This window comes from Panicum virgatum, chromosome 2N (genome assembly GCF_016808335.1).
Source record: "Panicum virgatum strain AP13 chromosome 2N, P.virgatum_v5, whole genome shotgun sequence".
NCBI classification, from domain to species: domain Eukaryota; kingdom Viridiplantae; phylum Streptophyta; class Magnoliopsida; order Poales; family Poaceae; genus Panicum; species Panicum virgatum.
The window spans coordinates 19,338,651-19,360,008 of record NC_053146.1 but is presented as its reverse complement, the minus strand read 5'-3'; the positions used below and the strand labels follow the sequence as shown (position 1 = coordinate 19,360,008).

The following is a 21,358-nucleotide window of genomic DNA, read 5'->3' as shown; positions in this document are numbered from 1 at the left end:
GATAGATTCGATTGGGTTCGATCCTCAATCGGCCATGACCCTTTATATTTATAGGGTGGGGAAGACTTACCCCGCAAGAAATTCTGTTTACAGATCTAAATCTATTAAGAAATCTAATTGTACTCGGACTCCTCATGGACCGGTCGGACCCACCGGTCAGACCGATCGGGCTCCTGCCGGATCAACTACAGCATCAGACCGGTCAGACCGCTTGGTCAGACCGGTCAAACCGGTTGATGCCAATTTTGGCTGTCAACAATAGGGCTTTGTTTGGTATGACTATAACTATGAGATCAGAAGTTTGTTTAATAGATTAAAATATTTTATAATTTTATTATAAATTTAAAACAAAAGATATGCTTAGCAAATGATCCTTACTTTATGTACAACCTAGATCTAAGAATTTCTAGAGTTAGGTATGAGCAGCTCCATATAATTTGCGAATTTTCTAGAGTTGGACCATGCGAGGTCACAAGAGACAGAGCCCGAACAACCCATTGGTCCTCGCCAATTAAATTCAGTTAAACGTAACCGGTTTGATTATGATGTAATGTTGTTTCAACTACATGGTTATGTGGCATGCTATTTTAGTTTATTTCTCTTCTCTAAATTTTAGGTTGACCTATAAGATTTCTAATAATTTCCGACAATTTTCATACAAGTGGCTAATAGTTTTCAATATATCGAAATAACTATCTTTCATAATTAGTGAAAGTGGGTTTTTCGGAAATTATGTTATCAGTGATTTAGTAAAAGGTCAGCAAATATTCAAATTATACTAGTACAAAACTGTGAAAAGATAGCATATCTCGTAGTGTAATCATCCCAGATGAGTTAGAACTTGCATCCCTAAGTCAAGATGTTTGTCCTTCTGTTCTTATAACTGTCTTAGCAGTGAGGGTGCCGCTTGCCCTGATCAAGTAGCCAACTAGTATGGAAGAAGCTCGATCTAACCCCTGAAAGACAGGATTTGGAGAAGAGCCACCTAGTATCAGGTGGATGGGTGAAATAAGATCAAGGTGAGGGTAGGCGAAAGGGTGCACTAGAAGAGGTGTGAGTATTGCTCAAAAAAAGAAGAAGAAGAGGTGTGAGTAGCAGGTGACGAGAACTGCTTGATGCCACCATAATCGACTTCAAATTAATGTGCACAAGATTTTTTTCTTGACATGAGGATTACTACTTTTTCGCACCTATTTTCCATCACAAATTATTAGTTATTTGTTTTTTAGATACATAATTTTTGCTATACATCTAGATATATATTATATCTAGGTTCATAGCAAAATCTATATATCTAGAAAAGCCAAAACAACTAATAATTTAGGACGGAGGGAGTAATTTTTAACTACTTTTTGGAAGACAAAATTGTACATGCTATTATGTGATATAATGGGTGGATCACAAAAGCAGAATTTATTTGCACAATGGAATAGACCACTAGGGCACTATTCTTGATCCTAAGAATATATACTTATCAAGATGGATTTATACGATGACGTGGTGCATCACCACAAAAAGATTTGCTTTGCACTTCACTTTGAACCTTAGTATCAGGCGTGGATAAGGAACATTTGATTTGTGGCCCAGATAACGGGGTCTATTCCCCGCACATACAAGGTGGCAGAGACGCATTGTAGAAGCACCTCCGCCGCTGCTCCACTGCCATCCTTCGCTACCCTTGGCTCTGACGCCGCCCTCGGTGCCACCTCCGACGTCCTCCACCGCCGCCAACCCTAACCAAGCTCGCCGCCGCCTTCTCCTCGCCCCCGCCACTCACCGGGGATCTGATCCCGCCAGAGCACCGTCTCGCCCTCCATCGGCGGGCCGCCGCCGCCCCCGGCCCCCATCTAGATCCGGTGGCCATTGGAGCCCCGGCAACCCCGGAACCTAAAGTCCGCTGCCGCCCTCCACAACCCCGACCGCCAGCGACTTCGCCGGAGACCGCTCCGTCCACCTACCACTCCTCGCCGGCCACCCCTCCCTTTCCCTGGTTCGCAACCCGTCAGCGGCCGCTTCCCCCTCCCTCTCGAGGTGTCCGTCCTCATTCGCTCGCGTGATAAATAGACTTCCCGCATATGAACCCTGCCAAAATTTTATCGTGGCAATACACTCTGGCTTCTGTTTGCTTCTCCACCGACTATTTGGCTGCGCACTCCTACGAGAAAATGGCAGCCCACGGCACAAAGTCGAAGCTCACGTGCGTTCTGTGGGTGAAGGAAGTGCTCAGGGCTCACCAATTGTTTGTCGTATAGTAAGCGCGAAGTCCATCTGTTGTGTGGGTAAAATGAAAGAAAGATGTCCGTTTATGTGACGTGGCTGCATAATAATAAAGTGTAATAAACAATGTTTGATTAACATTTCAAGACTAATCACTCCCACCGGCTCTTGTCTAAAAAAATACTTGGGCCAAAAAGCAGTGGGCCGTACATGTGCAGGGCCGGCCCAGTCTCACCGCTTCTGGGTGGCGGCGGGGCGGTAGCCCCACCGCGCATGCGTGATGCGTGCCGCGCGGGCTCGGGCGCCAGCTCGCACACGGTCCCAGCCACGCGGCGCCGCCTCCTCCCTCCCTCCCTCCGACTCTCCCTCTCCGCTTCCCGAGGAGCGAGCGCATCTCTCTCCTCCCCTAAACCCCGCCGCCGGCCGCACCCTGATCCCGTTCCCTCCTCCCCTCGCTTCCTCCCTCCCGGTGCGGGCGGGTCGGAAGCTCATGAGATCCCGGCCATGGCGGGCCCCACCTCGCGGCTGCTCCTCCTCGCCCGCCGCGCCGACCGATGTAGAAGCCTGCCCCTCCTCCTCCCCCGCGCCGTCCACGCAGCGGCCGCGGCAGGGGCGCCCTCTCCGACGGCGCCGCCGCCTCGCCTCCCAGTCTCAGCCCCGGTGAGGAGGTATCGACTGGCCTATCTCAGCTACGGTCACCGCATCCAATCCCTAGGTCGCAGTTCCGTTTTACGGGAATTCCGAGTCAGCATGGCTCGTCTCAATACTCGAGAAAGAATGCTGGAATTGGATCAGTGTCGTGTTCGCCACTTTAAGATTCGGAAATGCTAGGAAGAAAAATTGGACGCTCCAACATATGTTTCAATAGTTGATCTTCAATGTTGCAACTGTTATTTCCGCATGTTTCATGATGAATATTGCATGAAACATGGTGTTCATGTTGCGGCGGGAATTTTCACATCCAAGAGTCAAACGACTTAATTAGTTTTTTGTATATTTTTAAATGTTGCACCTATGTATTTTCGATGTTGCACATATCTTATTTCAATATTGCAACGGAGCATCCAATGGAAAAGTTCCCATTGGACGTCCAGGCGCTAGCCAACCCCGTTTGAGATTTAGAGGATATGAGATTTGAGTGAACATTTTTGCAGTTTTTGCACGGTGTGCTACTCATCCACTTATCGCAATTATCAACTGTGAAGGCGAAGAAGGTTTATGATCTGAGAGAACAGCATACAAGGCCAGGTTGGCCTAAGTGTCCCTACCGTGGTATAGGGTTTCATGCATATCGTTGAAAGGACTATACCTGGCTTAATCAATACTGCAAAATAAATTTCTCCCCAGTACTGAACTAACCTTGCTGAAAGTATTCACACAGTCTAGTTAGAATGCTATTCAGATAATAAGACCTAACTCGTCTATGACATTGGATAATTTTGTTTCTTCGCTTGAAGAGAAACTATTTAGTTCAATGATTTTTGCAAAGGTTTCTCCATGCATGTAGGTTGAATGATTCTAGGGTTATTTGGCTATAGACATTATATTCAGATGGTTTATTTTCTATTTTGTAGCTACTCAAATGCATTCACCAGTGTGCATGGAGAGAGGCCGTCATCAGAATATGCAAAGATCAGAAAGGAATCACTAGAAACCCAGTTTGGAAGAATCTTGGGGTCAAGTTCGCGCAGACTCTTTGCTGACCGAGGCTTTGGTCCATTCCTTGCACTTTACAGGGCTGCTACTATCTCTTTTCATGTTGTGAAGCTCACTATTTGGCATTTATTGCTGAATGACATGCGCAAAAGGGCAGAAAAGGTATTTTTCTTGTTCGTTGCTGGTGGAGGAACTGAGCATCATGTCTCTGATTATCATTTTGCTTATTTCAGTTCCGAGAGACCTTGATACGGTTGGGTCCTTTTTACATCAAGGTATGCTGTATAGTACCTTAAGAATTGGCATAGATCTGTAGAATAGACACCAATCTTTTCGATTAATAAATTTTGACACAACATTTTAATATGGTGAATATCTCCTAGGTATTTTGGAAACTACATCATTGTAAAATGTCTTATGACTGCCAGGATTATTACAATTATCACTATGGCTTAGTAACATGATTAGTATCAACCTTAAAGCATTCAGACAAAAATAAAGGTGGTGGATGTGCCAACTGCATCTTAATATGCCCTTATGTCCACATCTTGTTAATGAATTACAATACTTCATTATTTAATCTTGCCTTAGGTGTAATATGTTCCTTTGCCATTTCTCTTGCACCTTGCAGCTTGGACAGGCACTAAGCACACGCCCTGATATACTTCCCAGCGCATACTGTCAAGAGCTTGCAAAGCTACAGGTAACTCTTGTGCATTGTATGCTTTTTCTTAATGGTGAAAACGAACTGTTAGATATAAGAACCTCAATTAGGGGCCACTGTAAAATTTGCTTCTAGAAGGGATCAAGGTCAAAGTTGGGCCCAAAATGGGTGCTTCAGCTATTAGTAATGCTCCGTTCAAAATCTTAAGTCTGAGGAACTTGTACTAGAGGATTCACTATTTTTTATTACATTTTAGTGTTTTTGCTGACTACTACTATTTTAGGATCAAATACCACCATTTCCAACCCGCATTGCCCTCAAGACCATCGAGTCTCAGTTGGGTTCCCGAATTTCTGATTTGTTTGTGGATATCAGCCCGGAGCCGATTGCAGCAGCATCACTGGGTCAAGTTTACAAAGGTTAGACACGTCTGATAAGACCTTTTGCTGATTACTGGTGATTATGCTTCTGTACTAATTGTTATTTACCTTAGCATATATTTCAGACCTGTGTTCTCCAAGTTGAAATGCATTTCTTTGATACTTCAAGTCATGCAGCTCATCTACGCTCAGGAGAGCTTGTCGCAGTCAAAGTTCAAAGGCCTGGAATGGCGCCCTTGCTGACTCTAGACGCACTTTTGTTTCATATGATTGGAGGGCAATTGAAACGGTTTGCTAAGGCTCGCAAAGATCTACTGGTGGCAGTGAATGAGATTGTGAGCTTCTACTTTTTGAACCAAACTTGTTGATTTCAACATGATGCTCTAATCTGATTTCTTGCACTTATACTCCCTCCGTTTTTAAATGCATGATGTTTAGGACAATCTAATCATATCATTTGAACTAATTAGCTTGTCACAAACGCCATACATTCAAACAAAGGGAACTAATTACCTTTGCTGTAGCCCACTGTCTACTATAATTTACTAACATCTCAATCAGAATGGAATATAATGTTTTCCGCATTATTTTATCATTAGCTTCGTATGCAATCATAACATGAGTAAACCCTATTTTAACGATTTTCCTCAGTACACACAATGCATGGTAGATTGTCTTTGGACTATGTGTTGGCTGTTGGCGCATATAACTTTAGAATTGTATAGTTTGCAGGACTGTCCTATGTTTATAGTTGTCTAAAAAATTGCATGCTGCTATAGGGTGGTTCCTGCCTCATTGTTATGTCCCTACCCTCTACATGGCACTTTTGGTTTAGGTTAATGCTTGTTCTAGACAGCCGGCCCTCGCGCAATTAAGCAAGGGCAAGGCTGTCTAGAAATTACCACCACACGCACACGCACACATCTTTATGGCTTCAGAGATGCCTGTTTCCAGAAAATGAAGCTGTATAAAATGTTAAAGACATGACCGTAATGATAGCTGTAGTAGCATTTTCTTATGATCTTTTCTTTTTGCTATTGTCGTGCTCTCCTGTAAATTTCAGATCATTCTGCACAGTTTTAGCCTTTGGTATGTGCATTATATTTTATCTTTGGTTCAACAGGTCAGGCACATGTTTGATGAAATTGATTATGTTTTAGAAGGGAAAAATGCTGAAAGATTTGCTACTCTTTATTCTCATGGTGAGTTCTGAAACACTTCTTTTATTCAATTCCTAATAATTGTTATTTACCTCTTCCATCAGATATGGTCTTACAATACTTGTTCCTCTCAAGCATATGGACCTTTTGCATGCTGACAACTGACAAACACTGTTAATTTTCTGGGATGTTCAGGTGGAGATACTTCTGAAGGCAGTACAAGTATCAAGGTCCCCAAAGTATATTGGAATTATACACGTAAATCCATATTGACATTAGAATGGATTGATGGAATTAAGCTAACTGATGCTGAGGGCATCAGCAAAGCCAACTTGAACAGGAAAAGGATGATTGATGAGGTATTTGCTAAATTGTTGCGTAGCTGTAAATTGGATACTAGTGTTAGTTTTATTAAGATTGTCTTCTACACTGTCCTTGTCTCTCTTGTGATTCTAATTGAAATTTGTATGACCATATCTTGTTTTATCCTTCTCTTAAAAAACTACTAGCTTGAGTTTTTTAGTTAGATAAAAATTGAAACCCCTCTATGAAGGTGTTTTACTGTGTTAGGTAGTGAGTATATGTTCTTCTATGCTTAGTAGAGAATCCTGGCTGACTTTTACAGGGTGTCATCTTCTTGCTTTTGTTTACTAATTTTCAACACAAACTTCACAGGGTCTCTATTGCTCATTAAGACAGCTGCTTGAAGAAGGCTTTTTCCATGCAGACCCTCATCCTGGTAATCTAGTTGCAACTGAAGGTGGATCTCTAGCATATTTTGACTTCGGTATGATGGGAGATATTCCAAGGCATTATCGTGTGGGGCTTATACAAATGGTACATGTGACTGTGTTCTTTGTTTGTTCTAGATTCAGCTGATGTAAACTTGCAAATAGTGTTGATTTTTCACTGCTATTGTGGAATTTTTGACTCTTCATAGTTCTCTATTTCGGTAATTTCAGTTTTAACAGGCTAAGCACTATTGGTGAGGTCCTCTGAGTGCAACAAAGTTATCATAGCAATGCTGGCCCTTGATTTTTATTAGTTGGTTAAATGTGGCTAGTCTTATTTCCTGCTCCAAATCACATTGTGTAGAAACTTAAATAGGAAGTGCACCAAGGAGTAGTTTGCTGAAGGATCGTACTCTATACAACACTAGCGGTTTCTAATAAATAAACAATACAGAACTTTGAGATGTGAGTCACAAAAAATACAAAATAGTCCTGTTTTACCATCAGTGTTGTGAAAAATTATACTAGTAGCCTTGTTCACCCATGTTTGTGAGCTTTGTTGGATTATATTTTTGATGTATGAAATTAGTGCTAAAAATAATCTTCCTTATTACCATACAAGCCCGTAACTGTATACTTCCTTTTGTGAAATGAGTGGCATAGCAACTTCATTTTTCATGTTTGTCTACTCTATGTTGGTTTCATTGATGTTATTTGGTTCCAATCAAGAAACTGATTTATGGCGAACCGAGTGTACCTTTTCAGCTTGTACACTATGTTAATCGTGACTCCTTGGGCTTGGCAAACGACTTCCATTCACTAGGGTTTGTCCCTGAAGGAACAGATTTACATGCTGTTGCAGATGCATTGCGGCTTTCTTTTGGTGATGTCAGGAGGCAATCAAATGATTTTCAGGTTTGTTGATATTTTTCCTTTACAGTGCATGTGCCATTTAGGGTGATTGTTGTTTTTTAGAGTGGATTCAAAATCTGCAAATGCTAACATGTTAGATGCAATTAAGGTTTGCAGTGGTTAGCATTAACATGGGCTAACAAACAATGGCACAACCAAATCATTGTTGCAAAACTTTGGAGTAAATGATGAAACAGATCTGAAGGTGACACTTCAATGATGGATACAGTCAAGATTTATGTTTCATAGGATAGTTTTCAGATTTATTTCTCAAAATATATTCTATTAGCATAGTTCCCTAATGATAGCTATGCCCCTTTTGCTATTCTGTGCCCTCCCATCAAATTAATAGGGCTCTGATGTCTGGCATTTACACTGTTGGTTAACTTGGTTTTCTATCTTGTTTCTCCTACTCAGAATCATCATTATTTTGGCTCTTTATGTTGTGTATGACTTTTGCTCTTATCTGCCTGCTGCTATTTTCTTGTGCCTGATCTCACCCATACAGTATCATTTCAAATTGTAATCATTCTAAGTTCATTCTTTCCTTACCTCACAGGGCGTAATGAACCATCTGTATGATGTCATGTATGAGTTCAATTTCTCTCTCCCTCCTGATTATGCACTGGTGATAAGAGCTCTGGGATCTCTAGAAGGGACTGCAAAAGCATTGGATCCTGATTTTAAAGTTATCGAGAGTGCATACCCATTTGTTATTGGGAGGCTCCTTGCAGACCCCAGCCCAGATATGAGGAAAATATTGAGGGAGCTTCTTATATGCGATGATGGGTCCATCCGATGGAATCGGCTGGAGAGGCTGGTACAGAGTTCTGAACTTTTATGTACTTTCTTGCTGTTTCTTTTATGATTTGGTACATAATAAGGGGTACCGTGATTCTGTCATAGAAGTATCAGAACTCTAACAAGCACACGCTTGGGGGTGGGGGGTGCTTTATTTGTTAGGATGGTACGATGTACACTCTTGATTTCTCATTGTACGCATGGCAGCAAATTAATGGATCTATTCTTTCCATTTAAGATTATTGCTAATTTGTGGTAGCCCTCTTGTAACCTGAACTAAATGATAGGATATGTGTCCCACCCATGGTTCTTACGGCGGTAAGGCGAGGTGTGGTGAGTCACCACCGCCCAGCCCCCTAGGTGGGCTAAGGCGACGCCTTAGCCCAAAACAAGCGGAGCGCCTTGTCGCCTAGGTGGGCGTCGCCATGAGAACCATGGTCCCACCCCTAGGATCAGTTTCATTGAACTCTCAACTATCTGTACCCCTATTAACACAAACCAACAATAATTTTTAATGGAGAGAATAATTTATGTATTCTTCCAACCCTAGAAGGGTGGGTATATATAATGCCTATACATGGGCCTCTATACACACGGGCTCAATATACTCCAACCCCCCCTCTCCCGCAGTCTGAACTACCGGCACAGCGGTGTTCAAGACTGGACAACAAGAAAGTACAAAGGGCTAATACCCCCCCCTCCGCAGTCACAACTAGCCACCGGCTACGTTGAGGCTGGAGCGAAACTCCGAGAAGGTCGAGGAGGGCAGTCCCTTGGTGAAGATGTCAGCAAACTAGGAGGTAGTCGGGACACGGAGTACCCGAACATCGCCAATAGCGACTCTGTCGCGCACGAAGTGCAGGTCAATCTCCACATGCTTCGTCCGCTGATGCTGGACGGGGTTGGTGGAGAGGTACACGGCGCTGACGTTGTCGCAGTAGACGAGCGTGCTCTTGGCAAGCGGGCTGTGGAGCTCCGCCAAGAGCTGTCGTAGCCATGATGCCTCCGCCACGCCGTTAGCGATAGCCCGGTACTCCGCCTCAGCACTGGAGCGGGAGACAACCGGCTGCCGCTTGGACGACCAGGAGACCAGGTTGCCGCCCAGGAAGACGGCGTAGCCGGAAGTGGAGCGACGAGTGTCTGGGCAACCAGCCCAATCAGCGTGGGTGTAGACCACCAGCTCAGTAGAGGACGAGCGGTGAAGCACCAGGCCGAGATCCACGGTGCCACGGACGTAGCGGAGGAGATGCTTCAGGGCAGCAAGGTGTGACTCCTGGGGATCATGCATATGGAGACAGACCTGCTGGACAGCGTAGGTGAGGTCCGGCCTGGTGAAGGTGAGGTACTGCAACGCGCTGGCCAGACTCCGGTAGGCAGTAGGATCAGCCACCGGATCACCCAGATCAGCAGACAGCTTCGCCTGAGTGTCGACAGGAGTGGAGCAGGGCTTGCAATCAGTCATCCCAGCCCGCTCCAGAATATCGAGTGCGTACTGCCGCTGGTGAAGGAGAAGACCAGACGGGCGAGGCTCAACAATGACGCCCAAGAAGTGGTGGAGCTGACCGAGATCCTTCATAGCGAACTCCTGCTGCAGAGAGGAGATGACACTCTGAAGCAACCACTGACTGGAAGCTGTGAGCACAATGTCATCGACGTAGAGCAGCAGATATGCAGTCTCATTCCCACGGCGGTAGACAAAGAGAGAGGTGTCAGACTTGGCCTCGGTGAACCCCAGTGTCAGCAAGAATGTGGCGAACCGAGAGTACCAAGTCCGAGGAGGCTGCTTCAGACTATAGAGAGACTTGTTGAGCCGGCAGACCATATCCGGACGACTGGAGTACACGAATCCCGCTGGCTGAGAGCAGTAGACAGTCTCTGACAGAGTGCCGTGAAGAAACGCATTCTTCACGTCCAGCTGGTGCACAGGCCAAGTGCGCGAAAGCGCAAGCGAGAGGACCGTGCGCACCGTAGCGGGCTTCACGACTGGACTGAAGGTCTCATCATAGTCCACACCAGGTCGCTGAGTGAACCCCCGGAGAACCCAGCGAGCCTTGTATCGCTCCAGTGTGCCATCAGCCCGACGCTTATGCGTCTAGATCCACTTGCCAGTCACCACATTGCAACCAGACGGACGCGGCACGAGGTCCCACATTTGGTTGGCAAGAAGAGCCGCGTACTCCTCTTTCATCGCGCGGCGCCAGTGAGGATCCGCCAAGGCGTCGCGGACAGAGGAGGGTATTGGAGAGACTCGCGGCTCCTCGGTGGCGGAGAGAGTCGCGGCCGGAGACGCCATCCGCCGAGTCACCATGGGATGGATACGCCGAGGATCCCGATGGATGACTGACGGGTGGTATACCTCCGGCTCGGCTCGAGAGGGAGCCGGAGGAGGAGGCGGCGGCGACGGCTCCGGTGTCGGTGTCGCAGGAGCCTCTGGAGCAGGAGGTGGCGCCGGTGTCGACGCCGAACGACGCCGGTACACCTGCACCTGCTGAGCGTACCGCTGCGGCGCCGGAGTCGGCGCCGAGCGACGCCGGTACACCTGCACCGGCTGAGCGTACCGCGCAGGGGCAGGGGAAGGCACCGGGGCCGCGCATGGCGCAGCGGGAGACACCGGGTCCGCGCGCAGCACGACGCGACCGAGGGCACCGGGGCCACACGCGGCGCAGCAGGGATCACCGGAAACGGTGCCGGTGTGCCGGGAAAACCTGCAGGAAAAGGACAGATAGGTAACGGTGGCTGAACCACCGGGTCAGTCGGAAACAACGACTCCAGCTCGGGGTCAGGAGAAGGTGTGGAGGAGGTGGAGTAGGGGAAATCCGACTCGTCAAAGACGTGTCGGGAAATCAGAACGCGGCGAGAGTGAGGTCAAAGCACCGGTACCCCTTGTGGTCAGGGGAGTACCCGAGGAACACACAACGAGTCGAGCGGGGCGCCAGCTTGTGAGAAGCGGTGGCGGAGGTGTTAGGGTAACACGCGCACCCAAAGACCCGAATGTGGTCGTAGCGAGGAGGGGTACCGAAGAGAGCGTGGTGGGGAGTAGGAGCAGGAGAGGCAGTGGACGGAAGGCGGTTGAGCAGGTAGGTTGCGGTGTGGAGGCTCTCAGCCCAGAAGCGCGGGGGGGGGGGAGAAGCCTGGATCAGAAGGGTGCGCACGACGTCGTTCGTCGTGCGAATCATCCGCTCAGTGTTGCCGTTCTGAGGAGAGGTATACGGACAAGACATACGCAGCTGAACACCCCGAGACAGGAAGAAGGACCGGGAGGTGGAGTTATCGAACTCCCGCCCGTTGTCACATTGGACGGCCTTAACGGTGAGGCCGAACTGAGTGGACACCCAGGCAAAGAAGTGGAGGAGGGTGGGGAAGGTCTCAGACTTGGCGCGCAAAGGGAAAGTCCAAGAGTAATGGGAAAAATCATCAACAATGACCAGATAATATTTATAGCCAGACATGCTGAGTACAGGAGATGTCCACAGGTCACAGTGAATCAGATCAAAAGCATGCGCAGCATGCGAAGAAGAAGAAAAAAACGGAAGTCTAACATGACGACCTAACTGGCACGCATGACAGAGGTGCTCAGCAGGAGCCCTAGTACATGGAACATCGGTACTACGGCTGAGCTGAGCCAAAACGTCGCGGCCGGGGTGACCAAGCCGGCGGTGCCAGGTGGTGGAAGAAGGCATCACGGCAAAAGCAGTAGACGAAGAAGCCGAAGGCGAGGCAGCGGAAGCAGGAAGCTGAAGAGTGTAAAGGAGCCCCGGGCTGTCACATCGGAGTAGCGGATGCCGGGAAGCCGAATCCTTCACAGTAAGACCAGAGGAGTCAAATTCGATAGAACAGGAGTTGTCAGCAGTAAACTGGCGAATAGAAAGAAGGTTGTGAACCATTTGAGGAGCAACAAGAACATTAGGAAGACGCGGAGCAGAACCCACGGCGGTGACAGGAAGGCAAGACCCATCACCAACCATGATAGAAGAAGGACAAGAGGGGTGTGGGGGTCGGACAGAAGAGAGGATACCAGCATCTAGAGTGGTGTGGAACGAGGCACCCGAATCGGCAATCCACTCGGTGCTGGCCGGCGGCGTCAGTCCCCTGGTGCTGAAGGACTGCGCCAGTGCGTCCTGGTCCCACCCCCCAGGCCAGGTCGGCTGCTGGCTGTGCTGAGCGGGCGGAGTCCAGGACGGCGCGAAGAGAGGAGCAGCGCCAGTGAACATGGCCGCCGGCTGGAGCTGAGGACGAGGCCACCCTCCCGGACCCTGGAACGGCCACATCGAGATGCGCTCTGACCATGGGTTGCTGAAGGATGGCCAGGGCGTACCTCCAGGGGCAGGGGCAGGGGCAGGAGCAGCGGGAGCCGGAGTCGGAGTCGGCGCGCCCCGACGACCCCCGCCTGTACCGGTACCCCCAGAAACAGGGCCACCAGTGCCACCACGCCCCCCCCCCCCCGGCGACGTCCACGCCCCCCCCCTCCTCCGGTCTGCCCGGCGGGAGCAGCACCGAGCAGGGAGGTGGCAGGAGCAGCGGAGGAGGTTGGTGGAGTAGCAACAAGCGCGGCGGGGGTGGGCGAGGACGATCCGGGCGCGAGACCCCTGGTGATCTCCTCGAGGGCGAGGTCGTCCCGGACCTACAGGAAGGTGGGGAAGGGCCTCTGACGGGCGATCCAGCCCTTCGGGTGGTCGTAGGTGCTGCTCAGGCCCCGCAGGACATTGAGCACCATGACCCGATCGGACACCGGATCCCCGAGGTCGTGAAGAGCATCTGCCATGCTCTTCATCCGCCGGCAGTACTCGCCGACGGAGAGGTCTCCCTGCACGAAGATGCGGAAGGTGGTGTCGAGCTGGAGGGCGCGGTACTCGGCGTTGCAGAGGAACTGCCCCTCGAGCGCCACCCAGGCTTGCCGCGCGGTGCCGCCATGGGTCCGGACGAGGTCCTGAAGATCTAGGGAGATGGTCCCGAAGATCCAGGACAGGGCGACGCTGTCGAGGCGCAGCCACGCCACGTCCCGCGCCTCGATCGGCGAGTCGACGAGGACGTGGTCGTCGAGGGCGTAGCGGCGAAGGGTGAGGAGGACCTGGTCCCGCCAGCGGCCGTAGGAGGAGGACGAGGGGTCGAGGAGGACGGAGACCAGGGCCCTGATGTTCTGGACGCCGGCAGCCTGGAGGTGAAGCTGGGCGACCATGGGGTCGTACCGGGCTCCAGATCCAGCTGGGCAGCTGGCGGGGCCTGGTGGGAGGAAGAGGCGCCGTGCTCGGGGTCGACGGGCAGCTGGCCGGAGACACGGAGGAAGTGCTCCGCCTCGGCGACCCGGAGAGCGAGGGCGTGGGTCGTGGCGCGCTCGCGCTCCCAAGCGATGGCAGCCACGCGGACCCGCTCCTGGGCCGCCGAAGCCTCCGACTTGGCGGCGAGGAGGGCCGCGGCGAGAGCGGCGTCGGCCTGCTGCCCACGGAAGGCGGCGGAGAGCGGCACATCCACAGGAGGCATCCCGAGCTCGGGCCACATGGGATCGGCGGCGGCGGGCTGCTTCCCGGCTGCGCGGTGGGCGTCCTGCGCGGCGGCCGTAGGCCCTGCAGCCCCCGTACCCGCGCCAGCAGAGGCTGCGTCGGGCAGGGGGCCCTGCTGGGCGGCGCTGGCGGCCTCGCCAGCCTGCTGGGCCGCGGCGGCGGCCGCGACTCACCCGGCGGCGGCCCCTGCTGCGGCGTCAGCAGCTGCGGGCGCGAGGGCCGCCAGGGCAGCAGCGGCCGTGGCAGAGGTCCCGGCGGCGGCGGATCCGGGCCCCACGGCCGGAGCAGAGGACCCGGCGGTGGCGGATTCGGGCCCCACGGCCGGAGCGGCGGATCCGGGCGCCACGACCGGAGCAGGGGTCCCGGCAGCGGCGGATCCGGGCCGCATGGCCGGAACAGAGGACCAGGCGGCGGGCCAAGCGGCTGCGGGCCACACGGCCGGTGCAGGGGAGGAGGAGGGGAGGTGAGGGAAGGAAAAGAGAGGAGGGGAGGGGAGAGGAGGAGGGGCCGGCGGCCGGCGGCGGCGGCGGGCTGGTTAGGAGAGGGAAGAGGGAAAGAGGAGACCTAACCCTAGGCTATTGATACCATAATGGAGAGAATAATTTCTGTATTCTTCCAACCCTAGAAGGGTGGGTATATATAATGCCTATACATGGGCCTCTAGATGGGCCTCTATACACACGGGCTCAATATACTCCAACAATTTTTACCACCCTAATGTGATTTGTCCCACCTATTAGCTAGACAGCACACAAACTGACCTTTCTTGCTGTCCATATTACGATGTTGAAAAAGTTGTAGTTCCTGTCTTACTAGGGGAGCAAAGAGCTGTAGTTCTTTGAAACTGTTCTAGTAGTTTATTGATAGGTGCAAAGCATTTTAATTTGTGAATTTATATCTTAGCTAATTTGATAAGTCTTGTAACAGAAAAAATTGTTCAATATTCTAAATTTAAAGTATTAATCAGGTGATCTTTTCTGAAAACTGGTGTCAGTCCCTCTTGTGTAGTGTCGTCAACTCTGGTGTTTCTTTTGTATGAGTGCCATGAAAAAATTGGCAGATATCTGTTTGATCTCTTGTAGTCTAGTTTTTTTTATTTGTTCCCGCTAATACTGTTTGGTGTTCAGATTGCAGCTATATCTGCACAATCCACAGAGTCTTCAAATGCATCTGGAGCTGGCTCTGCTGAGAATGCCAATGGATATTCTAAGTGGAGATCATTTGATATGCATTCAGTAGTTGCAGTTACAGAAGACCTTTTTGACTTCATTTTATCGAGGAAAGGATGGCGGGTTCGTGTTTTCCTTGTCCAGGACATCATTAAAGCTTCAGACGCATTCCTCCAAGAAGCAACATTCCCATATATATTTGACAAGGAGGGAAAGATGGGAGAGCTAAATCCAGAGGTTAGTCATCACTTCCCATACATTTGCTTGTGATGGCTTGATGACAGTAGTGTGCAGTTGTATCCCATGTTAGCTCCCCAAACAAAAAACTTCATTCATTTCAGATTTGCATCCCTCTTTTTGTATTTTTTTTTTAGTACTGCATACGTTTCTAATGACTCAGTCAACTCAACATACTTTTTTTCTTCATACGATGCTCATAGCCATAGATAACTGTCAATGTGGGAAAAATATTTCATTCGCAAAGTTCAAATAGTGCTATCATTTGTCTTTCGAAACAAATTTTGTTCATAATGTAGTTACAGGCATGCGAATGGTTTAACTCTCTATCAGAGGCACATGTTCTTTATCCATTTCCAATTACCGGATATCGACAACCTAGGACATTCACCTGCTATAATTATGTCCCACAGTTTCATTTTCTTTGCAATTTGTAATTTCTGGGGGAAAAAGAGGAGTTTGGTGCCTCAATTCCTTTTAATTGTGAGTTACTTATTCCACTCATCTACACATAACAAGGGCAGAGTTAATACCTTGATATTCGGTATAGCTTCCCTATTGGAGGGCGGGCCTGGTGCAGTCTGGTAGTGTCTCCTCACTTGTGTTGGAGGTCCTGGGTTCCAACCAAGCCTCTTTTTTGCAAGGGTAAGGCTGTCTAGAAATTCTCATCCCCAGACACCACTAGGTGCACACTCTTGTACTCCATTGCCAAGCACTGATATTCAAGAAATCAATGCCTGGTAGGAAGTGTTCCTTTCAAACAACACGATGGCCTCTAGTTCCTAGCCAAAATCAGCTGCCCAAAAAGATAGACGGATATCTAGACCAGAGGGTGTAGGTGATACCACAGGTTCGTTAAACAAATTGGACATGGTCATTGATCATTCAAGCATACTGTTGGTTGTTTCTTTTAGAAGCTTATTCGTAATGAAATTTAATGGTGAATTTTGTCTGTTCCCTCAAAAAAGATAGCCCTTTGAACTACAGGGTACTCAAACGTGTGCACGGGCACCACAGATTGTCAAGTTTTACCATAACATAGCTGTCATTTAGTCTGTTTTGCCCCCTCCCCATTCTTCCAAAAGAAGGCTGATGATCCTCATAACTGCATCACACAAGTTGTGTGCAGGAGTTCAGCACATGGTGCTGTTTTACATGTTATTGCCGCTTTAGCTTGTAATGCTGAAGGTTTCCTTCGCCATGCAGAGAAGCAAGATGATCAGGAGGCTGGTGAATGCTGTTCAATCATTCCGTCAAGCCATCAATTTAGCTCCAGATGCTTGGAGTGCCATGCTAATCCGTACCTTGTTGAAACCTGAATCACAAAAATTTGTTCTTGATGTATTTTTGTCCCTGGCAAGCCATTCCAGTTACAAGATTCCAGAAACATTCTGGCTTTTTATGTCGAGATTTCTGAATTACTTGGACAAGAAAGATACGCTTTAGGAGCAGTTCATATATGCAATTTTTCTTTTTCTATGGTCCCAGTGTTTTCTTATGGCGTCACAGAAGCTGGTGCTGATTCATCTCGTCCAAAAATTATGTGAGTTTTCATGCTCCATCCTCTGATGAAATGACTATTGGTCATTTACACAAATTGGTATTTCCCGTCTCTGAAGTGTTCATGCTCACATGATCTTCTGTAATTCTAAAATGTGCCTAATATGGGTAAGTGATCAGAATTGGTTGAGTAATTTTCAGCCTCCTATAACTGCTCAAGAGTCAGTCTCAGTCCTCCTAATGCTTTCTGATTTGAAGACAAACCAACTTCTGGTTCGTGCTTGGTGATAATTTTACGTATACATGAACAACAGGGAACAAAAAATTCTTTGATTGCTTACTGCTTAGCACGTTGCTATGAAACCAAATGATGAGAAAGTTATGAAGAAGCTGTTGTAAAAGAAATCTGCATTTACGTTTAGCCTGCAGCGTTCATGATGCTAAAGCCATGTACAATGTGACAGCATTGTACAAAGAATGGATGGTGAAAGAAGCCACCAAAGTTCCAGTTCGACAATAAGCTAACCCAGTAATGCACCCTATGACAAAGAGCTGAACGAAACTTCCACCGGAGAGGTGTGCTACGCTGAACGCAAGTGAACTCATCACGACAGCATCCCGCCATTTCATGGAAGAAGACAGGGCTGTTAGAAGGAACCCACGGTAGATTGTTTCTTCCGACAGTGGAGCAATAACACAGTAGAGAAATAAACACAGTAGCTTAGAGGTTGGACTGTCAGAAAGGATTCCTTCTAATATGGGATCATATGCATCCTGCAAGATTTCAAATTGAATGAACGAAGAATTAGGGTCCTACTCACTGAAAATAAAAAAAATGAATCCCCTTTAAAAAAAACTCAAACTCTGATAGCTTGGTAGAGCAAGATCGATGTGCAGTATAAGCGGGATAATTGTTTTTTTTTTTGCGATCTAAGCGGGATAATTGTGGGATAGCCGTTTTACCTCAGATCCTACCAGCTTGTCAGCCAAGATAGATGTGATCCCTACCAAGATCATCAAAACCGTGAAGCCTATTACGGTTTCTTTTATCCAATTCCGTGTAGAAACCTTACTGGCAAAGAAAGCCTGAACATCATTGCCTGGCATTGCAGTGTACTGAAGTAGTGCTAAGGCCAAAGAGAGCTCCACTAGTTGAAGCAACACTGTAGAAATAACCTGCATTGACAGAGTATGCAATTGTATTGTCCATAGAAAAAGGTACACTTGCATAGTGAATTGGAATGATTATTTAACAAGAACTCGTCACCTACTGTTGTCATTGGGTCGAGTGAGGAGCATTGTAGCACTTTGGCCACCACACAAAGCCCTCCAAAGCTCAAGGGGATATGCAAGACGAAGAAATACCCTGCATATATTCTCCATATATCATCAGTCTCCCATGGAACGACAGGGGAGAGAACGGAGAAGTCCTGTTTGTCAATACACAACAAATTAGAGCCGAAGACTTGGTAGCCGTCATGGATAATTAGAACTGAAAACAAGGTAGCCTCACGGTCCAAACAAACAGTATGTAAGGTTGATATCGGAACTAGAGCAACTACTCCCTCCGTTCTAAGATGTAAGGTATTTTTATTTGTCCTAAATCAAATATTATAAGTTTAACTAAGTTTAAAGAAAAGAGAAATAATATTTTGAATATAAAATAAGAATGATTAGATCTATTATAAAAAAAAATTTATTTATTTAATGTGTTAGATGTTAATATTACTCTATAAATTTGGTCAAATTTAAACTACTTTGACTTATAACAAACTAAAATATCTTACATCTCGAGGACAAAAGATTCTTTCCTAGGATTGCAACAGAACGTGCTATTAATTCAGTGAGAAGTTACGTCGAACAGGTGGCGTGCACTGCCCTTGCCACCGTCCTCAGGAAAGGGTGAGGGAGCGGGAGACGGAGATGGAGAGCAGGCGCAGCTGAGAGTGGAGGAGGAAGAGCGCAGCTGCAGCACTGTCAGAGCTTCGGGTCTAGCCGTGCGGATACAAGGCGGAGCTCCTCGGCCTCCGCTTCTGGGGACGAGGAGCGGGAGCGGACGGGAACCTGCGGTTGACGCAACGAGGAGCATCCCCCCTCGATGTCGCGCAGTCCACCGGAGTTCCCCCGTCAGAGCCCCCTGAGCGCCTGATGCCCAGCCCCCCAAGATTTTCGGAATTTCAGGGCAGCTAGCTTCTTAGGCCCTCCACAGTGGTTGGTTTAAGTGGTGCTCAAAATAGAGAGAAGGTGCCAAAAAAAAATAGAGAGAGAAGAAATAGGCACCATTTTTACCATTGCAGCCACCGATGCTTGTGCTAGAAAAATGAGGAGCGATGCAAGTAGATGCACCGATGCCATCTCTTAAAAAATATTTCTATGACTCGTGGCATGGGAAAGAGTGCAAGAAGGCAAAACTCGTTGGCCACTTGGAGTTGATTCTATTTATTATATATTTGTTATGTGGATCCTGTGCTAGCGATGCATATGGTGCTTCCCATTGCAGCTCTTCAAGAGCGATGCTCACTTTTGGTTGTGGGGTCTGATTTTTTTACAGGCATCACTACACATTGTGGAGGGTCTTAGAAAATCGCTTCTCATAAAAGCCATATAAAACAGAACTATGTGCCACGTTGATCCGGTGGCATCCTCCCACACCCCTGCGCACCCTCTTGGATGTTGATTTGTTGGTCCACATTGAAAATTCCACAATTTGCAAAAAAAAATTGGTTCGCACCTAATATGTTCCCTTCTTGGAAGGATGATGATTTTAGACTATCAGGTTATCTAGAAAAAGAGAGAGAGGGGAGAAAGAAACGGTACGGTTTCGAAACATGACTAAATGTTGTTCATCCCCAAATAGCAAAGATTTTGACTCTAATGGCAAACAGTTTACACTATAACACTATTGATGGTTTGTACTCTGTAGACACCAAACTGCCACCTCTTATCAGGTTCCCTCAACTGAGCGGATGCCACCAGCTCTTTCAGCCCTGCCTGCCCTGGGAAGACTGAAGACCCTGCAGCTGTACTCCTCTGACGGCACGTCATTTGCCGGAAGATCCCCTCAAAACTTCTGAAGCTTCTGCTGGCAGTGGTGTTTCGTCCTTTAGGACCTTGACAGCGAACTCGACGCAGGGGTCCGGCACGGAGACGGCACAGAGCGATGCCAGAGCAGACTCCGCCGTCGAAGTGTCGAATTTTTCAGCCCCATGGCTCAGATCCAAGCCTGGGATGATTGCAGGGTCGAACCTAGCACGCTTCTCCCTGTCCTGGTACAGGCTGATAACATCGGTTGTCGCCATGAGGTCATCGGCAGCTGCACCTTTGCTCTTCGTGAAGCCAAGAAAAGTGTTGTCTATGAGGATGGCAGCCTGCTCCATGGAGATGTCACTCGGGCCATTGCTATCTTTGAGCTCAGATGATACGTGAGCCGTCGGGACACCTGTCGGCTTAAGAGCATCTGCATCTGTACCACGCTGCTCCTTGGACACGGATGATGGATCAGATTTGGGCGCAGCATCTGCATCTGCTGCACGGCCCTTTGCCTCGTCTGAACTAGCTGGAATGGGCTGGTTGCTCGCATCGGCTTCATCTCCAACATGCTTCTTTCCCTTGGCCGTCAGCGTCGCGCGGCGCGGCGTCCTGCGCCCCCTGCCTCTACGAGTTCTTTTCATCTTCTTCGAACCAACACCCTGATAATTCCGGCGCGCTCTTGCCACGGTTACTCGGGAGTTTAAAGCCTCAAGCTGCTGTGCCCATGGTTCAGAACTCTTAACCATTGGTCTGGCTGAACGCTTGCGGCGTTTCATGGAGTGCAAAATCTTGGTGATGTCTATTTCTGCTCCCAGTGAATGAGCATCTGTAGTTTCCATATCCACCTCATCTTCTTTCTGCTTGTCTGATTTCGCGCTCAAAATGCTGTCTACGGTTTCTTGACTCAACCGCTCTGACGAGCATCTAGGAGCTGTCTGAACCAATTTATTTGTGGCTGGTCTTAGATTTGCATCAGCTTCAGAACCTTTCACTGCTCCTACCAGAAAACAAAAGGTCACATGCAGAAAAAGTATGCTGACAAAATGGGTTTAATGTAAATCTAGAGGTACACACCTAGACAGAAATCTGTGGCAGTAATCGAGCTTAAACATGGATAAGAAATGCAAAAATTGTTGTCTCAGATAAACATATTTATCCTCTTATTCACAAACAGAAAGAAACTATTATTTGCACAATTTAAAAAATGAAGACACATGATGTCATGGGATACAGGGGCGGAGCTAGGCTGGCCAAGCCTAGGGCCACTAAGTAGACATGATGGCTGGGCTAGCTGGGCTGAGTTTCTGCATCTACAGTAGCTACAGTATAGAAAATATGGACCAACATCTAGGGCCATGGCCATAGTGGTCCTAGGCGTTCCTCCACCACTGATGGGATAGAAA

The 21,358-nt window shown here is 48.3% G+C and overlaps 2 protein-coding genes across 5 annotated transcripts; one reads left to right on the top strand and one right to left on the bottom strand.

The window, feature by feature from the left end:
- Nucleotides 1-2,559: 2,559 nt before the first annotated feature.
- Nucleotides 2,560-16,912, top strand: LOC120659948 (uncharacterized protein slr1919-like). Of its 2 annotated transcripts, XM_039938239.1 has the most exons (14): nucleotides 2,560-2,885; nucleotides 3,792-4,035; nucleotides 4,107-4,148; nucleotides 4,505-4,576; nucleotides 4,821-4,956; nucleotides 5,095-5,252; nucleotides 6,041-6,119; nucleotides 6,273-6,436; nucleotides 6,753-6,914; nucleotides 7,574-7,723; nucleotides 8,280-8,540; nucleotides 15,147-15,425; nucleotides 15,976-16,070; nucleotides 16,632-16,794. In XM_039938239.1, the coding sequence occupies exons 1-14, from the start codon at nucleotides 2,722-2,724 to the stop codon at nucleotides 16,642-16,644; spliced, it is 2,019 nt and encodes a 672-aa protein (XP_039794173.1). In that variant the 5' UTR covers nucleotides 2,560-2,721; the 3' UTR covers nucleotides 16,645-16,794. The 2 variants fall into 2 exon arrangements, with proteins under 2 accessions (XP_039794173.1, XP_039794172.1); XM_039938238.1 differs by lacking the exon at nucleotides 15,976-16,070 and having other exon boundaries at nucleotides 2,564-2,885; nucleotides 16,632-16,912.
- A 395-nt stretch (nucleotides 16,913-17,307) lies between these two features.
- Nucleotides 17,308-19,339, bottom strand: LOC120659949. 3 transcript variants are annotated; one of them, XM_039938242.1, is made up of 4 exons: nucleotides 19,215-19,339; nucleotides 18,197-18,355; nucleotides 17,889-18,101; nucleotides 17,308-17,699 (listed from the first exon to the last, which is right to left on the bottom strand). In XM_039938242.1, exons 1-4 carry the CDS (start codon nucleotides 19,278-19,280, stop codon nucleotides 17,358-17,360), a joined length of 780 nt encoding a protein of 259 aa, XP_039794176.1. In that variant the 5' UTR covers nucleotides 19,281-19,339; the 3' UTR covers nucleotides 17,308-17,357. The 3 variants fall into 3 exon arrangements, with proteins under 3 accessions (XP_039794176.1, XP_039794175.1, XP_039794174.1); XM_039938241.1 differs by having other exon boundaries at nucleotides 19,206-19,329; XM_039938240.1 differs by lacking the exon at nucleotides 19,215-19,339 and adding an exon at nucleotides 18,781-19,148.
- Between the last annotated feature and the right edge of the window lie 2,019 nt (nucleotides 19,340-21,358).

Bases quoted from the DNA above. Each gene is read 5' to 3' on its own strand.
- LOC120659948 (XM_039938238.1), top strand. From the start codon at position 2,722: ATGGCGGGCCCCACCTCGCGGCTGCTCCTCCTCGCCCGCCGCGCCGAC. The intron at 6,120-6,272 runs GTGAGTTCTGAA...TGGGATGTTCAG, and splicing joins TGCTACTCTTTATTCTCATG to GTGGAGATACTTCTGAAGGC. The intron at 7,724-8,279 runs GTTTGTTGATAT...CTTACCTCACAG, and splicing joins GGCAATCAAATGATTTTCAG to GGCGTAATGAACCATCTGTA.
- LOC120659949 (XM_039938240.1), bottom strand. From the start codon at position 19,014: ATGCTCCTCGTTGCGTCAACCGCAGGTTCCCGTCCGCTCCCGCTCCTC. The intron at 18,356-18,780 runs GTAACTTCTCAC...ATTGACAAACAG, and splicing joins GTGCACGCCACCTGTTCGAC to GACTTCTCCGTTCTCTCCCC. The intron at 17,700-17,888 runs GTAAAACGGCTA...GAAATCTTGCAG, and splicing joins ACAAGCTGGTAGGATCTGAG to GATGCATATGATCCCATATT.